This window comes from Dioscorea cayenensis, chromosome 5 (assembly GCF_009730915.1).
Source record: "Dioscorea cayenensis subsp. rotundata cultivar TDr96_F1 chromosome 5, TDr96_F1_v2_PseudoChromosome.rev07_lg8_w22 25.fasta, whole genome shotgun sequence".
Lineage (NCBI taxonomy): Eukaryota > Viridiplantae > Streptophyta > Magnoliopsida > Dioscoreales > Dioscoreaceae > Dioscorea > Dioscorea cayenensis.
The window spans coordinates 855380-870088 of NC_052475.1; the positions used below are offsets into that span (position 1 = coordinate 855380).

A 14709-nucleotide genomic window follows, 5' to 3' on the forward strand; every position below is an offset into this window, starting at 1 on the left:
AGGGACCATTTTTTTTTTTTTTTCTTGAGGCACGTTACCATGTCCCAAAATGACCACATGAATAACAACTCGATCTATTGGAAAGTCTCCCCATGCATAACATCACTTGTCAATATTCTTATTGCTAAAATCATATCAGTACTATGAATTAGGTTTGGAAATCTTGAAAGTTAGAGGACTTTTCCTTGTTGGTGGGCATATAATACAATGTACAATATGAAATAATATTGGTTTGTCTTGTAGAAATTGAATTTTTAAAGTTGTCTAATTCAATTAATGAATGAGTTTGAATTTTCATTTACGTTGACTTGGATCAGTGGATGTGGTTGGTGAATTGGTTGTATTAATTTGATGTTGGTGATTGTGTAGGTTTTTAGATGAATGAAAATATTGGAAATGGCAACTAATCAGATCTGACATAATTTTTAATGATCAGTTGTTATATAATTGGACAAAACTAAAGATATGTATTTAAATATGAGAGACCCATGAATAATGCTTTGTTTTATAATGGATGTATACATTAGTTGAAACATCATGTTGAATTCTTTCTTTTAAAATGTACCCCTCAATCCGTTGATGGTATGTGATAACCGGTATGGCCATCCTTGTGAGAGAGGGTGTTCAAAAACTTTCGTGGAACTGAACTTATCCAAAAGTTTCAAAATTTGAATAAAATCTGACCATATCACGGTAGTTATATGTCTAACTAGATTTGATTAGATTTGTTCTCAGTCTATGAGTTTTCATTTGTACCATTTTTTTCTCTCCTTTTTCATCCTCTTATTTTCTTCATAATATTAACTATCAAAATTTTTTAAACTGCAAAGGCTTTAATTCCAAATGCAAAAGTTGCTTCTAGTTTTAAGTTTTTTTCTTTTGACTAATTGTCACACTCATAGTATTGTTTGTTTTAAATTCTAAATTAATAAAAAATCTGATCTTTTATTTATTTATTTTTATATGTAGAATGTGACTTAGTACGAGAAAATCTTAGTACTCAGCACATGGATAATATTTTTTTTATGTTATAAAAAATAATAATTATGCAATTAGTCTCTGCATTTCTTCTCTCGTTTACTTTTCCATTCCTATCTCCTCTCTCCATTCTAGCCATTCACATTACTTTCAGATCCCCCTCTTCTCTATAAATTCTCCTTTGCCCTTCCATTACTTCTATCTATAAGTCTTTCCCTTGTGTCTTTGTAGGAAGGTATGGGGATTCACAATAAAGTTTTCTCAACTTGTGTCTTCCTGGTTTGGTTCTGCTTTTGCCTCCCAGGAATTATTTGGGTGGCAGAGGCTTCCCATGTGGTGTACCAAGAGCTCAAGTCTGTTTCTCCCTCCATTGTTGGCAGTCAATATAGGACTGGGTATCACTTCCAACCCCCCAAGAATTGGATTAATGGTATGTTGCCATTTCCCATCTTATTGCGCTTGATAAAACCTCTTTATATGCATGCATATTACAGTTCAATGTGATGTTGAATCACAAATATTAAAACATGTGTGTGTGTGTTTGTGTTAATGTTTGTTATATTTTCAAGCGGTCATGGTGTATCTATTTCAAGAAAAGATTATCCATCCTTTCAGATGCCTGACTTCGGGCATAGTATCAATTTCAAGAAAAGATTTTTTTTTGCCTTTTTCATACACTGCTGTAGAGAACTTGTGAAAAGATTGTATGGTTGGTTAGCTTCTTTTTGTGAAGTTCTTGCCTTTCCATTCAAAGCTTTGGGTCGCCTTTGACCTAAATTCAAATGCGTTTAATATTGTTTGATTTAGTCTGCAAGCCTACAAAAATTTATTTTATTTTTTATTTTTTTAATAAAAGTGGATAAACCACTGATTTATTAAAAGGAGAACAAAAGTACAAAGTGCTAAATCCTCTCACCAGAAGCGAGGGGAAAAAAGTACAGAAGAGAAAGCAAAGAGGCAAAAAGTAGAGGGAAGCCTACATTTTCAACAATGAACTTGCATTGAAAGAACAGTGTCACTTTTAATATCTTGTTGTAAATTTATCCATTTTATTGTCATTATGCTGCATTTGTTTACCAGAAATGACAGGTTGACTGAGACAAATAAAACAAATTCGTTAACATCCGAGACACTATTTAATTTTTAAATTCACTTTCAAGGACGAGATTCCTTGCAACTTGATGACACTAGTCGATCTGTTAAATATTGCCCTATTTTTATTCGGTGCCAGTAAACTTGATTAATACAGTACTGTCTTTTTGTTTGTGTTTAACATCAACTGCTGAAAGCTGACTATTTGCTTGTTTTCTCTCCCTCATTTCCCGGTGGACGTGGATCCCATGAATGTGACAACCAGATCCAAATGGTATGTACCTTTTAGTTTCTGTTTCATCTGATGCACCAAATCTAAGAAGTTTTTTTTTTTTTTTAAACTAATTTATTTAAAGTAAATTTTAGCTCCTCAATTCATGGAAAGGTTCAGTAATTAGAATGTTCTTAATAGTATTGGTATCACAAAAACAGGGCCAATGTACCACAATGGCATATACCATCTCTTCTACCAGTACAACACCAATGGTTCAGTGTGGGGCAATATTGTGTGGGCTCACTCTGTTTCCTCCGACCTGATCAATTGGATACCATTGGAGCCGGCCATCTACCCTTCAAAGAAATTTGACATCAATGGCACCTGGTCCGGCTCGGCGACACTCCTCCCAGGAAACAAACCTGTCATCTTCTACACTGGCATTGATCCTCAAGGCCGTCAGGTCCAAAACCTCGCCTTCCCAAAGGACCTTGCTGATCCGTATCTTCGAGAATGGACCAAACCAGATTACAACCCTGTCATCCAACCAGATGCCTCCATTGAACCTAGCAAGTTTCGTGACCCGACAACGGCTTGGTTTGGCCTTGACGGGCACTGGAGGGTCGTCATTGGCAGCAGGCGCAAGATGAGAGGAATGGCAGTGTTGTACAGGAGCAGAGACTTTGTGAAATGGGTGAAGGCCCAGCACCCATTGCACTCCTCCAAGGATACCGGAATGTGGGAATGCCCGGATTTTTTCCCAGTGTCCTTGAAGGGTAAGAAAGGCCTTGACACATCTGTGAGTGGACCTGGAGTGAAGCATGTGCTCAAAGTGAGCTTGGACATGACAAGGTATGTGCCCTGCATTGCTTTCTGGTCTATATTGCTATTTATCTCATATGGGATTTGATTGAACAGGTACGAGTATTATACAGTGGGGACATATTATCATATGATCGATAGGTACATTCCTGATAACAGCTCGGCTGATGATCATACTGGATTGAGGTACGATTATGGGAACTTTTATGCGTCCAAGACATTCTTTGATGAGGCAAAGCAGAGGAGGATTTTGTGGGGATGGTCAAATGAATCCGACACTGTCAAGGATGATATAAAGAAGGGTTGGGCTGGCATTCAAGTGAGTAATTGCATGCACTATTGATCTCCTTGCTTTCTTGTTAGTGTGTATGAGTTGTCTTTAATTTCTTGTTGATTTGTTTTGTTTTTCAGACCATTCCAAGGGCTCTTTGGCTGGATCCTAGTGGTAAGCAACTTGTCCAATGGCCAGTGGAGGAACTAGAAACCTTGAGAGGAAAACAAGTTAATTTATATGACAAAGAACTCAAGTCTGGTGACATATATGAAGTTAAAGGAATATCATCCGCACAGGCTAGTCTCTACCTCAGCAAAACAACATGTGCTTTAACTTTGCCTTTTTTATGTTAGTTTTCACACAAACTTGATGTTGTTTGGGTGTTACCAGGCAGATGTGGAGGTTAGTTTTTGAGATTTCTGGGCTGGATAAAGCAGAGCCCTTTGAAGAATTCTGGTCTGATCCACAAGTTCTTTGTGGTCAAAAGGGTGCGGCCGTGGAAGGTGGAGTTGGTCCATTTGGGCTGCTGGTTCTGGCCTCTGGGGACAGGGAAGAGCAAACTGCTGTTCTTTTCAGAGTATTCAAAGCTCCCAACAAGCATGTGGTCCTTATGTGTCATGACCCTAGCAAGTATGCCAGCCTAACTCTTGTTGCATTTCTCCATCCTACTTATACCGTTTAACCATATAATTGACAATGAATTAGAACCATACATCTTCTGCTGCTTTTCTAATCTTTGTTTTGAATACAAAGGTATTCACTATTCTAATTATCTATAGCCACCAAATCTTTAATTTAGAGATAAAAGTGTTTGTGTTTGAAATGCAAGTATAGGAACAACCAATTTTAACTGATCTACCATGACCAAAATCTTGAATTTGTAGGTGTTTGTGTTTGATATGCAAGGAAATGAAACCAATTTTTATGATCTGTAATTACCAAAATCCTGAATTTGGAGGTGTTTATGTTGGATATGCAAGTTGGACAGTCAAATAAGGTGGGTTGTACTTGGAATTGTAATCACACATAGTCATGACCATGTTCCATTTTTCCAATTCACAGATCTTCTTTGAGACCAGGCATGTACAAGCCAAGCTTTGCAGGATTTGTGGATGTGGATATCAACAAGACCAAGAAAATATCTCTCAGATCTTTGGTAAGTTTTTTTTTATTTTTTTTATTTTAAAGCAAATAAACAACAGCTTGCTTGATTAATTATTCTCATAAATCTTATTATGAATTAAATTGTTAATTGTTCCTCTATTGGTGGTGTAGATTGATCACTCTGTGTTAGAGAGTTTTGGGGCTGAAGGAAAAACATGCATCACATCAAGGGTTTATCCAAGTAAAGCAATAGGACAAGATGCACATCTGTTTGTGTTTAATAATGGGTCGGAAGATGTGCGAATTACACAGTTGAGTGCATGGGAAATGACTAGCCCACGTATGAATTGATATTAGGAATATTACATGATTATTTAGATTTGTGTTATTTTTCCTCACAATAAACCACGTCAAGGATGCATTTCATGTTCTATTAATCTATTACTTTTCTTTTTTTTTTTTTATGCAAATTTGTCTTATTCTTATTATTATTATTGAATAAATCTTTGATGCAAGAGTTATATGGATGTGTGTGTGTGTTTCTCATCAAATACTTGATCAATGGATTGACTTTGATTTATTTAGTCCAAGCATTTAATACTTTTTATTAAATGAGTGAAGAATTTGAATCATAACTCATTTATGGCCGATTTATGACTAACGTGTTTGGCTTGTACATATGGTCTGTATATATAAATATACATAAAAATTAACTTTTTTTGGAAATAGTGCGAGTGATTAAAATAAATTAATTTTTTAATTTTTTAACATATTTATCTATCTAGTGTTTTATTTTGGCTTTTTTTTTAAATATTATAGAAAAAATAAAAAATTACCGAAATATGCATGTTCTGTATTATTCATCGAAATGCGCATATTTGGGAAAAACGAAAAAAAAATTCCCGTTTTCTATTTTTTATTTTTTTTAATTATTAAATAGGAAAATGGGAGAGTTTCTCCCGTTTTCGTTTTTAAAAAAAAAATAAAAAATGAGAAACGGGATTTTCTCTCCCGTTTTCCACTTTTTGATTTAAAAAAATATAATATATATATATATATAACCCTCACTTTTAAGTCAGGAACCCATATTATTTATTTAATGGCTATAATTATTTCCATTGAATTTTATTATTATTTTTATTTTTATATAATACTCATTTCCCACTTCATACCATCTCCCCTCCATTCTCATTTTATCCCATTTTAGTTTTAATTCAACTTTTTAATTCTCGATTGAGTGCAGATTTGATTGATCTACTTTGTATTAATTATTGATCGGGGTCAAGTTTGACCCAGACCTACTTTGTGCTAAAGATCTGGGCCGGTGCAGGGGTTTCACGATCCTACTTTGTGCTAATTACAAACCCGGTGCGAGGGTTTGACCGACCTACTTGTATTAATTCATCGACCGGGTGCAGGGGTTTGGTCGACCTACTTTGTGCTCATTCTTGGCCGATCGCAGGTTTGATCCACCTACTTGATAGTAATTACATACAAGTGTAAGTACTTAGTACAAAGTAGGACGGTCAAACCTACACCGGTCAATCATCAGCACAAAGTAGGTCTGTGAAATTTGAACCGGTCAGTAATTAGTACAAAATAGGTCGATCAAACTTGTACCGGTTTGTAATTAGCACAAAGTAGGACTGTGAAACCTGCACCGGTCAGTACTTAGCACAAAGTAGGTTGATCAAACTTGCACCGATCAATAATTAGTACAAATTAGATCGATCAAATCTGCACCCATCAGTAATTAAAAGTTGAAATAAAATTAAAATGGATAAAATGAGAATGGAGGGGAGATGGTATGAAGTGGGAAGTGGGTATTATATAAATAATAATAATAATAATAATAATAATAATAATAATAATAATAATAATAAAATCCAATGGAAATAATTAAAGTCATTAAATAAATAATATGGGTTCCTGATTTAAAAGTGAGGGTTATATATATATATATATATATATATATATTATTTTAAAATCAAAAAGTGGAAAACGGGAGATTTTCCAAAAAAAATTTTAATAAATAATGAAAAACGGGTGAGAGAATCCCGTTTTCCATTTTTTATTTTTTTTTTAAAAATAATTAAAAAAAATAAAAAATAGAAAACGGTAAAATTTTTCCCGTTTTCTTCAAATATGCGCATTTCGGTGAATAATACAGAACATGTGTATTTCAGTAATTTTTATTTTTTTTATAATATTTATAAAAAAAAAGCCATTTATTTTAAAGCATAATTGTTAAAGTTGTCACTGGTTATCTTGTTTATTAAATAAAAATATTAAATCAATATAACTTTGTTTTTTTAGAATTCATCCCATCAAATCGCCTAATTTTTTTTGTTGGAAGTCTAAGGATAAAACGATGATTAAGCTACAAATTAATTCTATTTATCTCAATTAATTATTGATTAGCATCTGTTTTTATTCAGGAATAATTACTTTTTATTTTTTTTTTATAGATTCGACCTTGTGATGAAAAACACATATCACAATTGGTAATATGTTTATATCCTCCTAATGCTGAGATTATACATATCAATTTTACTTTTTTAAACAAATTCGCTGAAAATTATTTTTTTTTACAATCCCCATCACATAATCTACTTAAAAAAATACTTGTGGAAGCTACATAACTATATATCTAATATAGGAGTAGGTCATTATCTTCTCACACTAGGTTCTTGGATTCACTTTGTCCACTTCTTCAAATTATATACAAAACATATGGAATAAAAAACCATTATTTTTTTATTTTTATTTAATTATTTATCAAACAATTATTTAAAAAATTTAGCTATAAAAATAAATTCATACTGAAATAAGCTTTGATTTTATTAGGGGAGATAACATGACGCTAGGACGGGGAGATCACTTCCTGTCCCCACCCCCGCAAGGACTAGGACAGGGAATCCCTATTCGTGAATCCATCCCTGTTTTCTGAGGAGCAATGCTTTTTGTATATTTATAAATTTTAATTTTATTTAAAATTATTTAATACCAATACACCTATAAAACACATAAAAATCATTCTATATTAAAGCTCCATAAAATAATATATCAAAAACTTATAAAAAACCCTCTAAAACTTATAAAACATAAAAGAATAATTAAAAAAATTGTTTTTCTTTGAGAGCTTTTGAGAAATATTATATAGAATTTTTATTTTAAAAATAATATTTTAAGAATTATAATCCTAAAAATATAATTAATTAAAATAAATTAACCATCACCGGAGACTCCCCCATCCTCAACCCATTTAAGGAAACGGCGACGAGTTAATCACCATCATCCCCCACGCGCAGGGAAAAGAATCAAGGAATCTCTATCCTCAATTGGGACTGTGAAGATGAGAATTCTCTGCCCCAATACCACCCCTAGGTTTTCTCCAATGTCTCACAAATCTCAACATGTTTTCTTTGTTTGTAAATCATTTATTATTTCAATTAGAAAATCCATTACCTTATGTAATTATAAATTTCAAGTTGTTATTTATTGGTTTCCCATGCTTAAGAATGAGTTCATGCGATTGGTTGTTTTGTCATGTTATATAACATGGATTCTAAATAAAATTTGCATGGTTTTATAATAAAAGTGTGATCTAAGATAAAATAATATTTAATTAACTAAATGGTAAAATGACATTTATATCTCTCTAAAAACATGAAATTATATCTATATATACATACCACCGCCCGCAAAACTTAAATTTTAAAGTATAGATACTAATTATAAACTATGACTTGTGTTATTGTGAATTGAGAATAATATACCTAGTTTATATTAGAAATAAAGAATTAATATAAACTATATTTATATTAAAATCTCATCATAACTCTTAATACATATACATCTTTTTTTGGGAGGCAACTACAAACAGATAATTTTTTTTTATAATTTATAGATGTCAACAAATAACGAACTAACGGTTACTCTAATAAATTCAAATCTAAAATAATTTAAAATAATATTTATTATTTATAAATTTGGGTTAACTCGATCCAGTGATATGACTAAGTCTGGTCGAACCAGGTCCAACCAGCTGGATCAACCCGGGTTTCAAAACACACATAGCCGAACAAGTTGACTGGCGACCTTCCCTAATTTTTTGAGTTAATGAACAGATAAATAGTTATTACAAATAGGCATATATTCCGTTATTCATCCACTGGGAGGATTTATATATATATATATATATATATATAAACTACGTAAACTACAAATTTTATAATTAGAACAACAAGATAAAAGTAAAATAGGGGAATATAAAAGTAGAAGAAACAAGATGACCATGCAAATAAAAATAGACCTCCTCGGTAATCTACTTAGTGAAAAACGTGATCAGTTAGATCTCATAGAAAGAAAATAATTTTTTATATCGCTTTTCTCTCATGAAATTTCAAAAACTTAAGTTTCCGTTTAACCACAGAAGTCAAGTCCCTTAACTTGGTTCTTTTCAATGCTGGAGCTATAGAAATACATAATAAAAACATGTGATTAATTCTGAATATCATTGAAGAAATCGAAAGAGATAAATTCTTAAACATTCAATCATTTATTTCTTGTCAGATATTTCAAATAATAGATATGGTTACTATGTCCTGGGTTTCCTTTCTGACTAGAGATTAAATCTCTAAGAACTCCATTAAAAAACCTTGGTAGGAGATAAATTCCGATCATATTTCCATAGAAATTCCAAAGTCATGGAGTAAATCAGACATCAGAAAAAAAGATAGTCCACTGATTTAGATGTGAAGATAAGGAGTCTATTATTTGCATTATTTTCTAGCATAAAGATTTTATTATTCTAAGGCAAGCTCATGAAAATGTTAAATTTTTTGGGGCAAGAGCATTTCCACTAACATAATGTCTGATTAGTGAGGTTTTTTTTTAAGAGATTTATGGACAAGCAGGTGTTTTGAGTGAGGAATTAGGCATGGTTGTTGCTAATTTTTTCAATGGCACACCTTTAACTTATTTCCCTAACACATTTTTATAAGATTTAATTCAAATTAATATTGCAATTAATTAGTTCTAACAAAATAATAATAATTTTTAATAATAAAAACAAAATAATCTTAATATTGTGAAGAAAAGTTAATGCAATACAATTATCTTCCCATGTGAAGAGTTGGTATTTTATTAGTATTTTATTTTCTCCCAAATTAGAGCTCTCAGTCTTGACCATATTTCTAAAAAAACATAAATGGCATCCTAGTAATTTACCTCTCATACATCTCATCATTCATACTCTAGATGATGCCAGCTAACTTTAGTGTAGTCTTTTTATAAATTTCGACAGGGGGCTGAGATGTAGTATCACACCGGTGATCTTCAAGCGGTTCGTGCCACGGAAAATAGCTGCTTTCATGTGGCTGGTGTGGAACAGGAAGATCCTCACGCTTGACATCCTTTTTGCCCGTAGTTGCAACAAACTCCCTACGACAACCTGCCTCCTATGTTGCTCTGCTATTGAGTCGATTGATCACCTGTTTTTCAGGTGCCCTTTGGCTCAAGACATCTGGGACCGCCTTGCTCTCCTTTTTTCCTTCCCACGTGCCCCCATGTCCTGCTCAAACTTATGGGGACTGTGATATCGAGTGCTTAGCCCTCGTCTCAAACTGCCCTGCTCTTTGGTTGCTAGAGTGGTTTTGTGGCAAATTTGGCTTGCTAGAAATAACTGTGTTTTCTGTTCAGTGTTTATTTCTTTGCCTGCTTTATTTTTGAAAATTTGTTACATGTACCTCTCTTGGATTCCAGTGGTTCCTGCTAGGGAGATGCACATGCTTGATGAGTCTATTGTTGTGGTTCGGCGTTGTATCCAGTTTTCGAGCCTCCCACACGAGGAGCCGGATCCTGACAGGCACGACGAGTTTTTCGGCTAGTTGTCCTCCTGATATGCTACTGTGTCTTGGAGGAGTCCCTCTCTCCTCCTCCCTGTGTCTCAGTGTGATGTCTCATCTCTTAGTATTTGTTTCTACTTCTAGTGGAGTTATTTATCTGTTTTGTTTTCTTTGTACTTTTTTCCTCTCATTTTAATACAATTATGATTTATCCACTTTATTTTAAAAAACAAACAAACAAACTCTCGATGATGCCTTCCTCTCCCCATCCTTTCCTTCTCTTGCCATTCATTAATGTATTCAGTTTTTTTAATAAATTAATGATTTATCAATTCTTTTAAAATAAAAAAATAAAAAAAAGGAGTCTAATGCAATACAATACAAAACAATACATAAGGGAGTACAAACTATTAATAAAAGGACGTTGGAGGTACTAATGGAGGCCTTGGAACAATCATGTTCCCTTCAAGCATGGGTACAACATTCTTCATTGATGGCCTAAACCCAGGGTCATTATGAACACACCAAAGTCCCACCATGACCATCCTCTCCAACTCCACCATGTCCACCTCCTCCTCCCCACTCAAAACCTTTCTCAAATCCCCTTCTTCAAAACATTCATAAACCCACTCCACAAGTGTGCAATCCATCCCCTGTTCCTCCATCTCCATATTCCTTTTGCAGCATATGATCTCAAACAACAAAACTCCAAAACTGAATACATCTGCCTTCACTGTGATTGCCACATTCTTGTGCCATTCTGGTGCTAAGTACCCTCTTGTCCCCCTTATTCCTGTGAATGTCTTTGTCTGCTCTGGCATCAACAGCTTTGCCAATCCAAAATCAGATATCTTTGCATTTTCAGACTTGTCAATGAGTATGTTCTGAGGTTTTATGTCACAATGAATGATATGATTCTCAACCTCTTCATGCAAGTAATGGAGACCCCTTGCAACATCTATTGCAATCTTTGTTCTCTGTTTCCAGTTTGGATAAGTACCAGTTATGCTTCTTTTGAAGAGAAGGTCTGCAAGAGAACCATTGCCCATGTACTCATAAACAAGCAGCCTGTTTGATCCTTCATTGCAAAAGCCAAGAAGTTGGACTAAGTTCCGGTGATGTGTTCTTGCTATAGCCTTCACTTCTCTTTGGAACTCCTTCTCCCCTTCATCAACCATCTTCTGCAATCTCTTCACTGCTATGGTTTTCTCTCCGTTTATACTCAATATTGATCCCTTAAACACCACACCAAACGCTCCTCTGCCTAACTCTTCCCTGAAGCCATTTGTAGCATCCTCTAGCTCTTGATAAGAATAAGACTTCAATGGAGATTCCTCATTGAGACTTGCTTTTTCATGTAGATGTTTTCTCTGATGTCTGATCACAAAGATTAAGAAAACTGCAAACAAGAGGAGAATGAAAAACAGAGAAGAGAAAATCACAGAGATTATCAGCAGCAATGTGGTGGTTTTATTGTTTCCATGTTGCTCACTAGAGGAGTTAGATATCACTGCCGCAAGCTTGATAAACACAGTGTCATTTCCTCCCATTCTTCCATACCTCAAAGGAAGCAGCTGTTTTGAACACTCACCAGTGCTCTTAAACAAAACAGCTTTGCAGAAGCAATCATCCATGCATTTAGCTTCACAATCATCCCTGCTCATCCCTGATGGAAATATAGAGTAAGTTTTATCCACCCAAGTAGTGTTCTTCAACTCAACCATTGTGATGTTTGAATCCTTCAAACAATCTCCTCCACTGAAACTCCTAGTGCAACCCAGTGACCTTTGGTAAGAATCAACAAAATCAAAGCCAGGAGGACAAAGACACACAGCAGCATCATCAACCAAAGAACAGTAACTATTAAGCCCACAAACACCTTTCACCAAACACTTATCACTCAAAGCCACCCACTCCACCCCTGTTTCCCAGCTCCCATCCTTCATCAACGAGTGATAATAAACACGTAGAATCCCATCCACGTCAATCACAGCTCTGTGGTAAATCTCAACTGAAGAAGCAGTAAAAGTCTTTGGCTGTGTTAAATTCTTAACAACAGCACTGTTATTACCAGACAAGTAAAGGACACCATTGACATCAAGGTTAAGAGTGATAAGAAAACCAATTTGATAGGTGCCGGAATCCCAGTAAGCATCATCGATGGTGTTGGTGCTGTACATGGGATAAAGCACAAGGTTGCCGTCGTTCTGGTTGGTAAGCCGGAACCTCCCTGTCGACGGGTCATTCTCCGACGAGCTGGAGACGAGTTGAGTGTTTGGGTTCAGAGTTTGGCCTGGAACTATGGTGTCTGTTGGGCTGGAGAAGGTGGACCAAACGACCTTTTGAGCTGAGTTAACAAGGACGAAGTTTCCGGAGTCGAGCATGGCGGCGCCGGCGGCGGGCTCCGGTGGGTTTGAAATGACTGTTTCTTGGCCTCCGGCGGCCGACCAAAGAAGGCGGCCGTCGAAGGAGAGTCTGATGGAACCGGTGGTGATGGGAGTGTCATCACGGTTTGCAGTCCAGATGATGGTTTTCTCCGATGAGGTTTGGAGCCATACTCCGATGAAGAAGCCATTAGGTGTTGGGTAGAAGCCGAATGAGAAGTGGCCGGACGGCGACGTCCATGAGTCGTTGGTGCCGGAGTTTATGGATGAACCGGGAGTGATGTTTGGTTTGATAGTTTGAGAATGAACTGATGAGCCATGCAAAGAGAAGAAGAAGAAGAAGAAGAAGAAGAAGAAGATGATGATGAAGAAGTTGGCCATGATTGCTTGGGTGTCTAACTATGTAAAGTGAAGAATGGAGTCACCGGAATGAATTGACGATGAAGAAAAAACCATGAACTATGTTCTTTATTTTTATTATTTGTTTAATTAGGTTTTAAAAATTATAGGCATGCTGTTGTGCAAGTTGACAGGATAAGGTGCATTATTTGTTGATAATTATATGGGTTTTAAATTTTAATTCATTGGTGGCAAAAATTTTATAATAAAAAAATCCAACACATACATTCAAATGAGTTGATAAAAATGTTTTTAATGGGATCAATGCTAGAATGGAAAAACAGTCAATCTTTGAATAGTTAACAATGTGTATGGAGAAAAATAATTGTTTGAATTTTTTTCCCAACATTACTGTTTTTACTATTTATACACTGTATATTTAAATATAATACTATTTATCAGTATTGTTCATATTTATGTACAAATCCCTTATATGAAATGAAAATATTGAAATCAAAGTTAAAATGAAAAAATAGTTAATTTTAAATAGTTCAATTAATGGCATGACAAAAAATATGTAAAGAGAAAAACAAATGTTTAATTTTTTTTTTTTTTCCCACCACTATTTTTGTTTAAATTTGAAATCCCCTATATTTTTGTTTAAATTTTTTCCCACCACTATTGTTTTTACTATTTATACACTATATATTTAAGTTTAATACTATTTATCAGTATTATTCACATGTGTACAAGCTTGTACACAATATGAAATAAAAATATTAGAATCAAAGCTAAAATATAAAAACAATCAATTTTGAATAGTTTAATGCCATAACAAAAAACGTGCAAGAAGAAAAATAAAAGTTTGAATATTTTTTCCAACACTACTATTTTTTAATATTTATATACTGTATATTTAGATTTAATATTATTTATTAGTATTGTTCACATCTGCATTCAAATCTCTTGTATGAAAAACAATGGTTCCACCTCTTTAAAGTTGCAAAATCAAAAAAAATTTCTAGAAGATTTATAAACTATTGTAATTAATGCATTTTCATACATGCTTATTGCACATTCCGTTGGCTCATTCTTTGGTGTTATGGAGTATGTTTTAATATATTTGTGCATTTGTTTTTTTGTTAATAATATATGGTTTATTTATTTTAAAAATATTAATAATAAAAATATCAAATTATATTTATATATATATATATGAGCTTGTGGACAAATTTTTAATCTGATATGACAACTAAACAGCTCATTAGGTAAGTATATAAAAACAGACAATTTCTCGTACAAGTCATTCTGAGAATCACAAAGGTATGACTCTATGCATTGACAGAGTTTTTAATAATGCATTGACAAAGTAAAACAATATATATAATTAAAGAAAAATATTTCGTATTTGATTATACAATGATGTCATGATAGAGCTGAGAAATGCTAATTAATCTCCAACATTAGGAATCTAGGATTAAGTTAATATATCTGGTTGTTGTCATGAAGACTCAAAGAAGGTGGAGTGAAAACGTTACCATTTGAAAGCCATTTCAAGGGGTCAGAAAAGTCAATCTCAACAATGTGGCCGATTATAATTTGTTCCTTAATTTCTAAGATTGACAAAAATAAATAAATAAATAAATATGAAGT

The 14709-nt window shown here is 33.9% G+C and overlaps 2 protein-coding genes across 2 annotated transcripts; one reads left to right on the top strand and one right to left on the bottom strand.

Annotated features, from left to right (window-relative positions):
* Nucleotides 1-1127: 1127 nt before the first annotated feature.
* Nucleotides 1128-4942, top strand: LOC120260329 (beta-fructofuranosidase, insoluble isoenzyme 3-like). Its single transcript, XM_039267770.1, has 8 exons — nt 1128-1408; nt 2336-2344; nt 2503-3136; nt 3203-3425; nt 3518-3692; nt 3788-4010; nt 4443-4536; nt 4656-4942. The coding sequence occupies exons 1-8, from the start codon at nt 1216-1218 to the stop codon at nt 4833-4835; spliced, it is 1731 nt and encodes a 576-aa protein (XP_039123704.1). The 5' UTR covers nt 1128-1215; the 3' UTR covers nt 4836-4942.
* Nucleotides 4943-10735: 5793 nt separating this feature from the next.
* On the bottom strand, nt 10736-13223 carry LOC120261897 (G-type lectin S-receptor-like serine/threonine-protein kinase LECRK3). The gene has a single exon (XM_039269912.1). It carries the CDS (start codon nt 13096-13098, stop codon nt 10744-10746), a length of 2355 nt encoding a protein of 784 aa, XP_039125846.1. The 5' UTR covers nt 13099-13223; the 3' UTR covers nt 10736-10743.
* Between the last annotated feature and the right edge of the window lie 1486 nt (nt 13224-14709).